Here is a 14,112-nt window from a genome sequence, read left to right on the forward strand (position 1 = left end):
TACTGAAGTAGCTACTTCTTGCCCTATGTACCACTAAGGCTAGGCACTGCAAGGGTCTGCACAAACGAACAAACATTCATGTAACACTACTTCAAACCTTTATTAACCAACATAGCAGCACGTGGTACGCAATGTAGACAGTACTGAATTGATTTTTTACAGAGTAGATTACAAGCAAAACAATGAACATCAATGAACAAAACTGCCCAAGACTTATACCAGGCTGCCCAACACTTCATACCTTTCTTCTCCATCTGGATGAGCACCTCTACCGCCCCCCTCTGGAGGATGACCCCCTCCCTCCAGACCAGGGAGAAGCCCCCCAGCTGACTGAACTCAGACAGAAGTGATGTCATCAGTCCCGCGGGCGGGGCAGGCAGGATGTGATAATGCTGAATCATCTCCAGGTCATCTGGGGACGCCCTTGCAGGCCAAAACTGATCCTGCAAATAAGCAATGACAGAAGGAATTCAAAACAAGTTACATCAATTAACATTAAACTGCCACTTTGAAAATAGTGTGTTAGAGATCTCCAGTGCAGCATCCCCCAGGTATGTAGAAGTGTGTTATGCTGGGGGACGTTGGGCTGGAGATTTGTTTGGACACATCTTTTCAGGGTGGCAGAGTTACAATGTATGTTCCCTGGTGGAATTATGTTAGTATATATGTTAGGTTCAGCTGTTAGTGACACTGGTACTTTGCATAGCCTTCTTTTGTGAAGTCTTGAACTGTTTGAAGACTTGTCTTGAAAGCAAAGCAGTCATATTTCATATCGATTGGCTCCCAATGACATCAAATATTTCAAGAGATTGGTTCATCTATCATGATTCTATCTAGTCTTACTTACCAAAGCTACTGCAGGTGTTGCAGGAATATTGGCATATGGGACCAACATGGCATCAGTACTGACTCCAGGAAGATTGTACGGGCAGATGCAGATACCCAGATCAGTCAGTACTCTGGTAGCAAGTGACAACTGGATGGAATAATACAGAACTTGGTAAATCCAATGTTGTACAATTAAGTTTGGAATTAAACATTTCCATTTCATTTGTGGCTTGTGGCAGTATGTTTCATTCATTGGTCCTGCATGAACACGTTGATACACAAACAGCCACAGTTGCCCAACTAGCAAATGGGTAGTATGTTCTTCCCAAATGGCTCTCGTCTGTCCTTTTAAGGGACCACAAACTTTTGTCCTCATCCTTACAAATTGCATGGTTAATCAGGCCTTCTCAATAATTTTTTTTGGATATCTAGAGTGTACATGCCTTAAACATTACTGATGCTGCATTGTTTTTAATTTGGCAGTACTGTGGCTAGTGGAAGTACTGTGTCATCAGAGTAGATATTACAATTTTCTAAGCCTTTGGTGTGACCAGGCAAGAGTTTGCACCCATGACCAGTTTGCACCCATGACCAAATGCAATGCAAACACTCTACCCACTTGGCTATGAAAGTGAAGTCTTACATTATTTCCTGTGAGATGTGTCAGGGTGGACAAAGCGCTTATGGGGAGGACAGACACATCTGGTGCAAAACCGTCCAGGTTGTTTCCTATTGGAACCAACAGTTTGGATGTGGACAGCTCTTTCACACTCTTCAGGAACCACTTAACATCCAAGATGACGGGCTGGTCCTTCAACATGGGCAGGTAGAACACCTGACCCTGTAGGTAAAGGGGGGGGGGGGAGAATAGATGATGATTGATGATGGTGGTGATAGTGATGATGATGATGATGATGATGATGATGGTGATGGATAAGAGATATGAATTTGTCTACGCTTCAGTGCTTTCAGTCATATATTTCATCATTTGCTACATGATGAACATGTGAGTGCTAGGCAACCTTTCTAGTGCATATGTAACACACCCACACTGAAATCAATAGTTCATTAAATGTCCCAAAGAAAACTTTTTTTATAGAAAATCACTATATCTTTCAATTTTAATCTAGCATGCTCCAGGTTGCAATTACTTCTGAGGCAACCTGTGAAACCAATGACAATTAAATCTACACAAATGTAGACAAAAGAAAACTTTTCAATCCTCAATGGATAAAAGGTTTTTACAATAAGTATTATGATTGCCCAAAGTTTGACATTGAAAACAACAACATCAAGAGGTAAGAGGTCTTCATGCAAATTAAGGAAGGAAAAACTATAAAGCCGTTTGACTTACCATAGTATGTAGGGCTTCCAGTGCTTTCCCATAAGCCAGTGTGCCATCTCCCAGCCACTTCTTTGGCAACTTGGTCACAAGTGTTTCCAGTGGAAGAATTTTTTGATTAAGAGCAACAGACTTGAGATGGTTGACAAAGTCGTGGAATTCTGTGGACTGATTCTTGAATTGAGGCCACAGTTTGCTTGCTGTCTCAATCATTTCCTGAATTTCTGCTAGTAGCTTTTCTGCTCCCTATAATAGGTAATAGAGGTTTAACATGCGTTCTTAAAACCAGCATGTAATGAGAACACTCATTGGAAAACTGTGGGCAAAATGTAGGAGAAAAAGAATTGAACATTTGAAAGACTGGTTCATGCTTACAATTTTGAATCAGATGAGGTGTGTCCAATGTATGACACATTTGCAATAGGAACCAGATTGTTTGCTTGGAACCAACACTGTGTCTCTCTCGTAAGCAGATTGGCAACAACATTATGTTCAGCACCATGGACAGACTATCCCTACATCTTTTCTGATTGTAGCAAACCATGAAAATAACACACCAGGAAGGGATTAAGTTGAAGTGAAATATAGGCGCCATTCTTAAGTTTATTGTTTGATATGTATTTTTGGCCAGTGTGCAATTTTTTCTGCCATCATCAGTTCCTTTTCATCCTGCCGGACGATCAGTTCAGCGTCGGTGGGCTCGTCTGTGAGCGACGAGTCCAGCTTTACTCTTGCAGTGTTTGCCACAAACAGCGCAGATGAAAGCTGTTGTTTGGCATGGTGTGTGTCTCTTTTGCCTTCTGGCAAACTCGTTAAGTTCCAAGTCAAGTTCCAGTTTTTTCGCACCTTGGTGGATTTTGTGCCGCCATGCAGAGCGGTCTTGAGCTAAGTGCTCCCAGTCCGCGGCAATGTTGAAGAGTTTCAGGTCCCGCTTGCAGACGTCGACAAAGTGGAGCTTGGGGCGTCCCCTGGCACGTTTGCCATCTGCAAGTTGACCGTACAATACCTGGTGTGGTAGGCGCGAGTGATCCATGCGGGAGACATGACCCAACCAGCGCAGCCTGCGCTTTTTCAGGATTGGGTACAGACTAGTGGTGCCGCATCTTCTAAGGATCTTTCTGCCAACAGTATTATTTTCAACTGCATACTAAAAGAGCAAGCCTACAGAAAGTATCAATGCAGTTCTTACCTGTGATTCGTTAACTGATATCACCTTGATTGCCTGTTTCATGTCTACCATTTGTTGGCTGCTCTTTCCAAAATTGCACTGACCGTTAAAGTCCATGCCAGCTATACTCCTGAAAACAATAAAATGAAAAAGTCAGTTTGAGGTTTTGCCATTCAAAATGCTCTAACCTTAATAGCAGACTTAAACCACAAGCATCATTTGGGGACATATAAGCACTTATATTGCCCCACCACACTTTAGAAATACAGAGCTGATCATGAATGGATGGGATAGAAGTCAGTCAAAGGTGACTAAATCTCAATGTGGTACAAGTAAGATGGAATAGCCTAGATTGGAACTTACCCTTCCATCGTGTGGACAGCCCCCCTGGCTAGATCCACTGCTGAAGTCATGTCAAATGCAGCTGCCTTCTCGTCTTCTCCAGACAACTCTGCCAAAAGGCAGGGTGCTCTGGGGACCTGTTATGGGCAGCAAGTCACAATATTTGATGTATAATAGACAAAACTTAAACTCAATCTATGACTTAACATTACCTTTAGAGTAATACCCTCCAGTTTTACAAAAACATCACTATTGATCAAAGGACCAATTTCAGGAAAAAACAAGCGGACACACAAAAATTCCAACCTGAATTTTTATTTTATTCAACTATTTCATCCAAAAACTTTCTGCCCTCTTTCCAAATTCAGTTTTGCAAAATGCAGATAGAATGCTTGTATCATTTTATTAGCTGCTAGCACACACAGGTGCCAATGCTCACCTTTGCCCAAATGCCCTTGATGATGTCTGCACCCCTTGTGCATGTGCTCCTCCCATTACTTATCACCACAAAGATGGTTCCCTCATTCACAAACAGCGAACTATTCAGCTGAAAAAAATACAAATTAAGAAGTCAAGAACAACCCCTAACTAGCCATTAGCAAAGTAAGTCTGACATTAACATTACATCAACTGTCATAATTCTACAAGGTCACTAAATCTCGACCGAAAAGACCGAAAAACATTTAATAACTTTAATCTCACTCGTTTTAAGTCTGTAATGATGTGTAACAGTACCGTTTAAATCAAGCTGATCTTTTACTATCTCACTTGCAAAGGGTATTAGGGGAAATTCACACTTGTGCGTATATTAAAGTCCATATGAGTTGCATATTGACATTTTTTTGGTTAGGTTAAGTTTGCGGGAAAGAAGCTGTTTTTAACTTTGTGTTGCGCAGCCTCAGGTTATCGAACAAAAAGAAAACGTTTTTTCGGCCGCAATCTTTACCTTGGACAAAAAATGTATTAAATACACAACTCATAAAGCCGGCATCACCATTCATGCGAGTGTCGGCCAAATTTATAGATCACCCGAAGCTTGCCGAATTTCAAAATTGCCCAAGCGTCGACCGTATTTTCCAATGAAAATCTCGGGTGACGTCCGTCTAACACTAAAAACTAAAAATTCCCCATGAGATGGTACCATCTCTTGGACATGGACGAAGTCAGAATCGACTAACCTGGTAAAAGACCAATATTTGGATCAACTTTGATTTCTAAAAATTGCCCGAAACCCTCGTAATCAACAAGACGTCGTCCATACTTCGGCCGAAAATGCAAATTTGAAGCTCGCCAACACGTCGGCCGACCTGAATTTCTATTTTGTGATGGGGGCTTAAGGACTTGAATGTACGCACAAGTGTGAACGCCCCCTAACTAAATGATAAAGTCCTTACCTCATCAGGACTGCAATAGATGATCTCAAGTCTCCTCTTCCTGCCACCTTGCTGCAGCACACAGTCCTGGTACACTTCTATCTGCCCCGGCAGCGGCGGGTTGGACAGTTGGGAGACTTTGGGTAGGAGCGACACCAGCAGCTGTGCTGAGGCTGGAGTATGGTCTCCCACTATGACGACTCTGTACCGGGGTGCCTTATAAACCAGATTCTCATTGGCTGTATCTGTCAACATACAAAATACAGATTATGGAGGATGGTCTCTTTACAGAAACAGTCACAATGTCACGTTACCTTGCTTCATATGGAAGTGGTTACTGATCTTGCCTCTGTAACTAGAAGCTGCGAGTTTGATCCCGGCTATGTTGCTCACCTGACATGCACGCTACACCAAAAGGGTCCCAGTCCTTAGGACAGGACGTTAAGCCGTGGTCCAATGTTCATTGTGATTGTTGAAAAGAGCTAGGGGAATTTCCCCAGTACAATGAACCTGTAAATAATGTACATAGCGTCTCGACGTCTGTCTTCTCTCTCACGACCAGTGGAATATTAGCTCTTCAGTGAGCTAAATTGGATCAAGATCACTTTCCTTTCCTTTCACATCAGGTCCTGATGTGAAAGGAAAGGAAAGGAAAGTGATCTTGATCCAATTTAGCTCACTGAATGATCAGGTCCAGACTTTGTACCAGTAAACAATTTTTATTCGTTACAATGGCAATTAATTCCTAAGGAAGTTCTTCTACCAAGATGTCAACTTCTTTCAGAGAATTTCAGAGATCAATCATGGCAAAAATTCAGCAAACACAGATTCTAAAATCCATGATTATCATACAACTCACCTTTGAAGAAGCTTAAGATGTCTTGAAATGACTCCAAGCTCTTGGCTTGACTTGCAGGAGGGGTGACGAGGGGACAGCCAGTAAAGTCCACATTGAGGAAACCTGTTGGCTTACACTTCTCCTCCATGAAGACAGACAGGGAGGAAACAGATGTGAAGCCCATGTCCAGGAGACCCAGTCCTGGGTTGAACTCCATGAGATGTAGGATGGAGGCTTCTGTTAGCTGTCTGCAGCCTTTGAGATTCACCTACAGAAGGAACACATTAAATGATGATGTAAGAACATATAATGATGATGTACAAACACATGAAATGATGATGTAAGAACACATGAAATGATGATGTATGACAGCAGGTCTATTTTTTTGTCTGCAAGTAACTTTGTATGGAAGCTCTGTAAAAACATCACCTTGTTAACCCCCATTGAAGAATGCCTTGCACCAAAGATTTCGAGGGCTTCCTTAAGTTTATGATTGACTTATTAGTGACATTTTGAGGGAGTCGACTCAGCTGTTTCTCACCTTCTTGAGTCCACCGCCCACCTGGCCACACCTGGCCAACCAGTAGACACCTGCATCGGTCAGGTGAGTACAACCAACACAGTCCACTGCCTGCAGTTTTCCAGCAAACTGAGAGATGGCGCTGTACAGCACTCGGAAGGTGCCGTCAGTCAGTTGGTCTATTCCCCCAAAGTCCACGTGTCCCAGGCAGGCATCTACATACTGAATTTTAGCCTGAAAAAAATCAATGAAGAAATAATTACAAATTTTAAAGTTGTCTGCAACAAGTGGTCATAACAATTTAGATGTCTAACATTGATACATTATCATACTCCTTAATCATAGTACCATTGTTGTCATGGTTAATATGAATATCCTGCATCCAGTATCCCTTTTTTGAGTTATGATTTTATTTGGTAAGGATCTCGTGGGCAACACAACCCGAATTTCGTCCTTATTCTATGCATTTCAACATAACCACATAAAAACAATAATTTGTTACATTCCACTAATCTAAAGAAACATAATCAATCTAAAACATTTTGAAAAACTTTACGCAGTTAAAATCTGATGTTTTACATCAAGTTAGCCAATGGCATGTTACTTCATTATCACATATGACATTACATTAAGAGTGTGAGAGCAAAATAATAACAACTGCTGATGGTACTACTGATTGATTGCCTTCTTATAGAGCCGAATAGCAGAATGAAGAAAGGAATGAGAAGTCATACTTATATATAGTACAGTAATATGCCTATTAAATCATAATAATTTTCAGAATAAGTCAATTAGTCAATCAAGGAAGTCAAAATAAAATCCATCATATATGTCAATGGAAAGTATAGAAATAAATACATTGATTCTTTTTACTATCATTAATTTCAAGTCTTTTTTTCTCAGAAAAAAGGAAATCAAAACAAGTTGTAGGACAGTCTTATGACACTTTACCTTAAACGCCTCCAGAGGATAGTATGTCTTAACATCGAGGTCGGTGAAAAGTTCCTTCCAACTCATGTCAACAGGATCAGGTTCTGAAAAGTGCATGTAATGAAATAATTTCAATGTTGCATTTGTATTGATATTTGTTTGTTCGTTCAGACCCTTGTAGTGCTTAGTTGCACATAGGTCAGCAAGTGCTTTCTGTTTCAGTAGCAGGGTAAAAATATCTTTTACAGGGAGGGGTTGCTAAACAGGCTCGAGGCACCTACTCAAACACGGAACCTGAATTCTACGTCCAAACCCGGTTCAGCGCCAACTGAGATGTCTTATTGATAATGAACTTAGGGTCTCCCAGTTGCCAACTAATTGCAGCCAGGAGCTCAACTGTGAGGCTGTGACAAGTTGACCTTTTTGGACATCCCTCATATTGATATTACAACTTATATACAAACATTCTTTTGAAATAACAATTATTATAACAAAAATGTCCTCTTTTCTTGTCCGGCAATGTTACTCAAACTTTCAGCATCTTAGATGTTTAAAGACATGAAAAAGCAATGATCATGATAATTCAGAGACAAAATTCTCCTCTATAAGCCATCATAACTTTTATGCAAACTTACCTGCAAACTTAACTTATGTTGATCGAGTTATTAGGACTCAAATGACTGCGTATCTCTGTTATATTGTATCTGACCCTTACCTCTTCCCTCATGACCTCAATGAAAAACGGCCTGTGTGCTGATTTGAGCTTATCATGAATAAATAAAGGTTCAAACAAACAAACAAACAAACTTACCTGGAGGAGCAGACTGTGGGCGAGCGAGGCTGGTGCTCGTTGCAAAGTCACCAGGAGGTGGTGGGGGTGGGATCTGTCGTGTGGTTGGGAATAAAAAACAAATTGTTAATTATGTATGTCCAGTAGATGTACTGGTATTGATTTTCCTGCCAATTTATTCTGGTGACGCTGAAGAAGAGTGATGGATGTCACTCGAAAAGTCTGGAAGTAAATCTCCGAAATTAATCCAGTTGTAGAGTTTGACTTGTCTTTATATTTTGTTTACCTGCTGGCTGTCTAACCTTCAGAAACATGTTTGATATGTGATGCAATACAACTTTGATACAGCTCACATTATTAGCCAAGCACACTGGATCAAATAAACCAATACCCACACTTCATATATTGACCTGGTAGTACAGGTATGCATGTGTAACTTTCACCTCATACTATATGTTTTTAATTAGATAATGTATGATAATAACAAACCCGGCTTTGTTTCTGTGTGGCCATACTGGAAACCCTCTGTAGGGACATACTGGAAACCCTCTGTGGAGCCATACTGGAAACCCTCTTTGGAGATGCTTCTGATAATAGATGATGCTGGACATCAAAATCATCAGTGTTCTTGGTTAGAGATTGTATCTCATTCTGTGCAAATAACATGTCTGCCTCTGTCAGACCTTTCTTCTTACCGCCAGCTGCAGGCGCCTTCTTTGCCTTTCCCCTAGAAAAAAAAAGAAGGCAATGTAACTTTATGTTCATAACTACCTGTCAGTGAATGAAGCCTACCTCATGTGATAACATACCAGGCTGGTCCACCTTTCAAACAATGACTTTTCAAATTTTGATGCATTGAGAACTGTAAGAACCATTATCACATTGCAACATACCCCACTCTGGAAGGCTTTGAATCCTAGCTCTAATCCCCCCCTCACCCCCTCCCCTCCCCAATTCCCAACCTTCTTATCCCTTTCCCCCACCCACCCCTTCCAGGACTGATCATCTTCTGGGCAACACTCCATATCCAATGGTGTACTGAGTCTCTTCTTCAGCTGAGACAAACACCCTTTGGCTTTTAGAATCTACACTATGATGAAGGTGGTGGCCTCAACAGGAAAAAAAAGGAATTTCAAAGAAGATGCAGCACTTGATACAGTGATCCATCTAAACATGAAAATAGCTTTCAAATCAAGTGACAGCAAAAGGTGCATTGTGCAATTGGCTAAGTGCCTGACAAAGCATTCTTGTCAATCATGAAAGTAACAACTTACTTTTTCTTGCTCATGTTGCTGGTTTGCCTTGTCTCAAGTTACGTCTTTCAATCAAGCTATGACTTTGGTCTGAAATGAATGCAAAGTTCAAGTTAGGAAACAAAATAGAACAAATACAATAGCAATTCACTGAAAGTTATATACATGAGAATAATAATCTTACCCGGCTGTTATATAAGAATATTAGGATACAAACCATAGACCTTCCTGTATGTAAAGACTGACTTTGAAAAAACCTCTGGCTACTACATTTTGTATATGCAATGAGCATTGAGTGTCATCTGATGCTTTTAATTCCTCTAACATGAATTACATAATATTGTATTGCATGGGCAACTCCATTTGATATTGCGGGGCGATGGCCATCGTCTAGAATATCAAAGTTGCGTGTAGACAGTGAGTCCACAAAACAATATCTAATGTGCAGTAGTGATGCTTTAAAGGGTGCAAGAGGGATTGCTTATAATTCTTAGTGGGATATGAGGTGTAAAATGGGTTGATGTCAAGTCCATTTCTGCCCTGTTTGCAGAGTGCCATCTGCATCAATATTTCATTGAAATTTGACCCCAAAAAAATGCTTTTTCTGAGATTAATACTAAAATTTACCCATCGACTGTCATTGTATTTGACAGTTTAATTTGAAGGTACCTGCTGAAAGGATGGGTTTACCAACGACTATATTTAGAAAACAAATTGATGAGATCAAGGAGGTTTAAGAAGGTTAGATAGGAAGGCCCACTATTTAAACCTCATTGAAGGGACAAAGAACATACACAGGCAATAGAGAAGACACTAAAAGATATTCACCCCCACCCTATATACCGTATTATTGGAATAGCCCCAACCACTCTGGCACCAGGAGTTAATCCACACTGTTTGAAACAGACCAGACCAGACCTCAGTCAGACTGTTCCAATCTTACATCTGAATAATTCAGGCTGAACAGTTAGTGAGAACACATGAGTCAATCATTACAGAAATTATAACTCAGAATAGCTATCAAACTATAATTATTTTTCTGTCTGTCCTCTCTTAACATCTGGTATATTGTTATAGTGGACATTGACATTCATCTGGTAAGGTCCAAAGATGGACCGCCCCCTAAGTGCTGCATGATATTTAATCCAATCTGAGCCATTACAAACACAATTTTTATCAGCTTTTATCTTCACGTGATGCATTCCATGCATTTCTATATTAGATTCATCAAAATATCAATTACAGGATCATATTCTGTCATAGAAATTGGATTGCTTTGCAAACCAAAGCCAAAGAAAAAAGCTTGAAGGCGATTTTTTAAGTACTTTGCCTAGTGTCTCGTAAAGAAATAACGTTACAGATGAAATTTACAATGAATAATCTCATTTACATGTATAGGTCGCAAAGAAATCAATGCTAGTAATTGTAAAATAATCTAAAATCTTCATAACCTCCTTCAGTAATTACTAATTGGCAATCCGGAATAATATTGGCAAGCAAAAAATTACTTAAAGGTTTTCAATGTCAGACTGAGTTTCAAGTTCATCTCAAAGCTTCATCTTGTGAAGAAGGACAGAGTAGTGGACACTGTTTTCTACTCATTGTATAGATAGATAAATTAAACATTGCAAGTTCATAACGTTTGTAGGGTAGTTTACAGACATGCAAACCTAAAACCAGCCAAACATTTACTACACTGTTTGGGGAACATTCATCATACCTGGGTCATAACAAGATGCAAGGTTTAAGCCAGGTGATCAAGATCCTTTGCTAATTGTTAGGTACAATGTTACAATAAGCAGCAAATAGCCTGCTATTCTGGCATTTGCTGCGTACAGCTACACATGACAGACATACCTCAGTGTGTCTACTTTTGTTGTCACCACACCTTTTGCTGCTGTGCACCATGACAAAATAATCCTGACTTGAACAAAAAGTTCCCTGGCTTGGATCCTCAGGTTTCAGGTTCAGTTGGATTGAAACGTCTGACTTCTACAGTAAACTATAGTAAGGCCAAGGCCAAACCTTAATTTGTCTGCAACCATAGGTTTAAGCTACGATCACTGTACCTGGCGAAAGTCCCATCGACCCATTATTACTTGATGACATTAACACAGATTTTCCATTTGCGATAAGGAAAATTGGGTTAAAATAGACGAAAGTATCCCTTATCACCAGTACTTCTGTCAATCCTGCTTCGTGACTTGCTTAACGTCAGGATTTTACTGAATAATAGATGAGATGACCTTCTGTGACCTCTAGTGACCTTGTACCCCTCCTACGTAATTGCCAGCTCAATAGCTTGTCAACAAAACAAATTCCTGATAAACAATGGTGCCAGGTATGTTACCTGGCCATCATGGCCCTGAAGTTTGGCACACATGTGAAGTATCATATTTCTTCAAAGTGACAAGTGAAAGTAGGGAATAACTCTGGCGGAATTGCTATCTGAATAGGTTTATGATGTGTGTTCTGTAGAAAATGGCTGTTTGACTGTCTTTTCAGTGTTGTTTGAGTAGTCAATGGTGAGTGTACCAAATAGAGATTTGTCACACCTTTCTTTAGTCAGGCATGACCACAGCATACCAGACTATTCAACATAATGTTTTCGCTCTTTATCTAAAAAAATGATCATCATATAGATCATAGCTGCTGCAAAAAGTAAGAGTACATAGATAAGAGTAAGGATAGTTTGAGCACACATAGTCTCACATTTCTCAACACATGTGAAAGCCATTTGGTTAATGTAGTTTTAAATGTAGTCTTAACTTTTAAACATGTTACCGTGCCATAGCCTGAGTAGTCTAAGCAGGTGGTTGTTTTGAATGTCTAGCCTAATTACTGGCTAGCATTGCATATGCCATATTGAAAGCTTCCTACCAGACAAAAAAAACACATACTCCCACAAAATCTTAGCATTGAAAGTTTAGCAATCTCAGAAACATTTCATTGTTAAGTTATGGATTTAGTGGAATCAGGAAAAAACTCTTGCAAAAATTGTTGCGCATCAAAAATATACAAGCCCTAAGAAAGCATTTTGAGTCATGCCAGACACAAAATTATTGTACATGTATGGCTAAATATTGATTTTCAACCAAAGCACAGTGATTGGTCTACTCTGCAAATATAGTTACAATAACATGTATGTATAAGCCAACTGGAAACACATTTTGATTGTCTTATATATATATAGGGGATCTGAAAGACCTTTGACATAGAAGAAAATATTGATTTGAGTTACAATTAACCTCACTCACAGCTGTGAGTGTGATCATAATAATCATTAAGTTTCAGGTCAATTTCGAGCAAATCATTTGCCCATTAAACATAGCTGGTCTCCCATTCTTATGTTGTGTAATAATAGTTTGGTTCAATTACATTCTTGAGATTTGATTCTCTGTTTATAACTAATTGTTGCATCAGCTAGTTACTTTGTTCATATTTTGTTGGACACTTATAGCTATTCTATAATTCAAACTGTTGGTTTACTTTTCTCGTTTATGTTTGCTATTTTAATATACTAAGTGTGTGCCTAAATACATTGTATCATGGCTTAGAAATATGACAATTGGATGGTTTCTGCCCTTCCTAATGCACATTATAGATTGCATGTCAGTTGCAATAAACAAAACACAAAATTACGTTTAGTAATATTTTTAGTTGCTTGTTAACATGCAGATGGAATGCCTTATATTGATGACTAATTTTCTTATAATGATCAGGTACATTTAGATATACAACATATCAATATCCAGCTGATTTTTCAAGGCTGAGATTTAGCATTGGTCAACACTTATATAATACACTGGTGAAAAATTTGTTTAGCTTGAATTTTTCAATTTTGATTTCTAAATCATGTAACGTTACAATTATCTGAGACTATATTCCTTTTTAGGTCCATGTTATTTGACAGTATAGAAGAGTATCCACTTTGTAACACTTCTCTGTTGCAGGGTAACAACTTCTAGCGCTCTGTAAAACTTACTCAGTAACTGTAATCCGATCTTCATCAATGGCACGTAACTTTACATCGTAGAAGGAACAGAACACGTTAATGCAAACAACAGTTTAGCGCCATAGGTCACCAAATGACCCAGTTTGATATGATTATCATTAGTAACGTTACCATGTGCGATAACAACAAATTAGACTCTTCTGTTGGCGTTAGAAAACGTTACAAACAAACACCGACACACACTGTCGATGACTAAACACTGATCGTAAATTGTCTTACCTTATTTCGGGTTCTTTAAGCCCGTCTATGCGCGCTTCTGCGCATCACTTCCGGCTCACGCGATGTTGCGACCGCTATTGTTCAGATGTTTTGGTAGCCAGACCAGTATCGTTGAAAAGGCCTGGGTTTCTAAGCTAGGGAGCTCAAAGTGCGGTCGCCTGTGTGGTCTTTGGTCGTCCTATTTCACTCTTTCAGCTTAAAAATGACATTTTGTTCGTGAACTTTCTCCGCCACAGCGTCTAACAGGTGTGCTTGGTGTCACTTAGCAACGACCACGCCCCTGTCAGCCCCCGGGAGCATGACGGGTAAGTGGGACACTGCAGGGGCTCAGGTGATCTTCTTGCAATACCAGCTCATCACGCTAGGTGCAGGCCATCACTGCATTTACCAAAGCCGTTTTGCCTACGTTTTCACAAGGAATGAAAGGACAATGAAGTCCTTTTGAAAGGACAATGAAGTCCTTTTGAAAGGACAATAAAGTCCTTTCGTCTTCC

General features: G+C 39.8%; 1 protein-coding gene across 3 annotated transcripts in view; it reads right to left on the minus strand.

The window, feature by feature from the left end:
* LOC136447044 (uncharacterized) overlaps window positions 1–13,827 on the minus strand; it is a 56,919-nt gene extending 43,092 nt beyond the window's left edge. For 2 of the 3 annotated variants that reach the window (XM_066445738.1, XM_066445722.1), the window contains exons 1-15: window positions 13,619–13,827; window positions 9,406–9,474; window positions 8,621–8,858; window positions 8,153–8,225; window positions 7,363–7,445; window positions 6,433–6,645; window positions 5,913–6,159; window positions 5,075–5,298; window positions 4,120–4,227; window positions 3,702–3,817; window positions 3,360–3,468; window positions 2,183–2,416; window positions 1,472–1,669; window positions 848–976; window positions 242–443 (exon numbers count right to left, since the gene is read on the minus strand). In XM_066445738.1, coding sequence (XP_066301835.1) covers window positions 242–443; window positions 848–976; window positions 1,472–1,669; window positions 2,183–2,416; window positions 3,360–3,468; window positions 3,702–3,817; window positions 4,120–4,227; window positions 5,075–5,298; window positions 5,913–6,159; window positions 6,433–6,645; window positions 7,363–7,445; window positions 8,153–8,225; window positions 8,621–8,858; window positions 9,406–9,419 — 2,188 coding nt within the window. In that variant the 5' untranslated portion in view covers window positions 9,420–9,474; window positions 13,619–13,827. Of the gene's footprint in view, window positions 1–241; window positions 444–847; window positions 977–1,471; window positions 1,670–2,182; window positions 2,417–3,359; window positions 3,469–3,701; window positions 3,818–4,119; window positions 4,228–5,074; window positions 5,299–5,912; window positions 6,160–6,432; window positions 6,646–7,362; window positions 7,446–8,152; window positions 8,226–8,620; window positions 8,859–9,405; window positions 9,475–11,453; window positions 11,646–13,618 lie in introns of those variants that run through there. The other variant, XM_066445731.1, reaches the window with a different exon arrangement.
* Between the last annotated feature and the right edge of the window lie 285 nt (window positions 13,828–14,112).

Source organism: Branchiostoma lanceolatum, chromosome 1 (genome assembly GCF_035083965.1).
Source record: "Branchiostoma lanceolatum isolate klBraLanc5 chromosome 1, klBraLanc5.hap2, whole genome shotgun sequence".
NCBI lineage: Eukaryota > Metazoa > Chordata > Leptocardii > Amphioxiformes > Branchiostomatidae > Branchiostoma > Branchiostoma lanceolatum.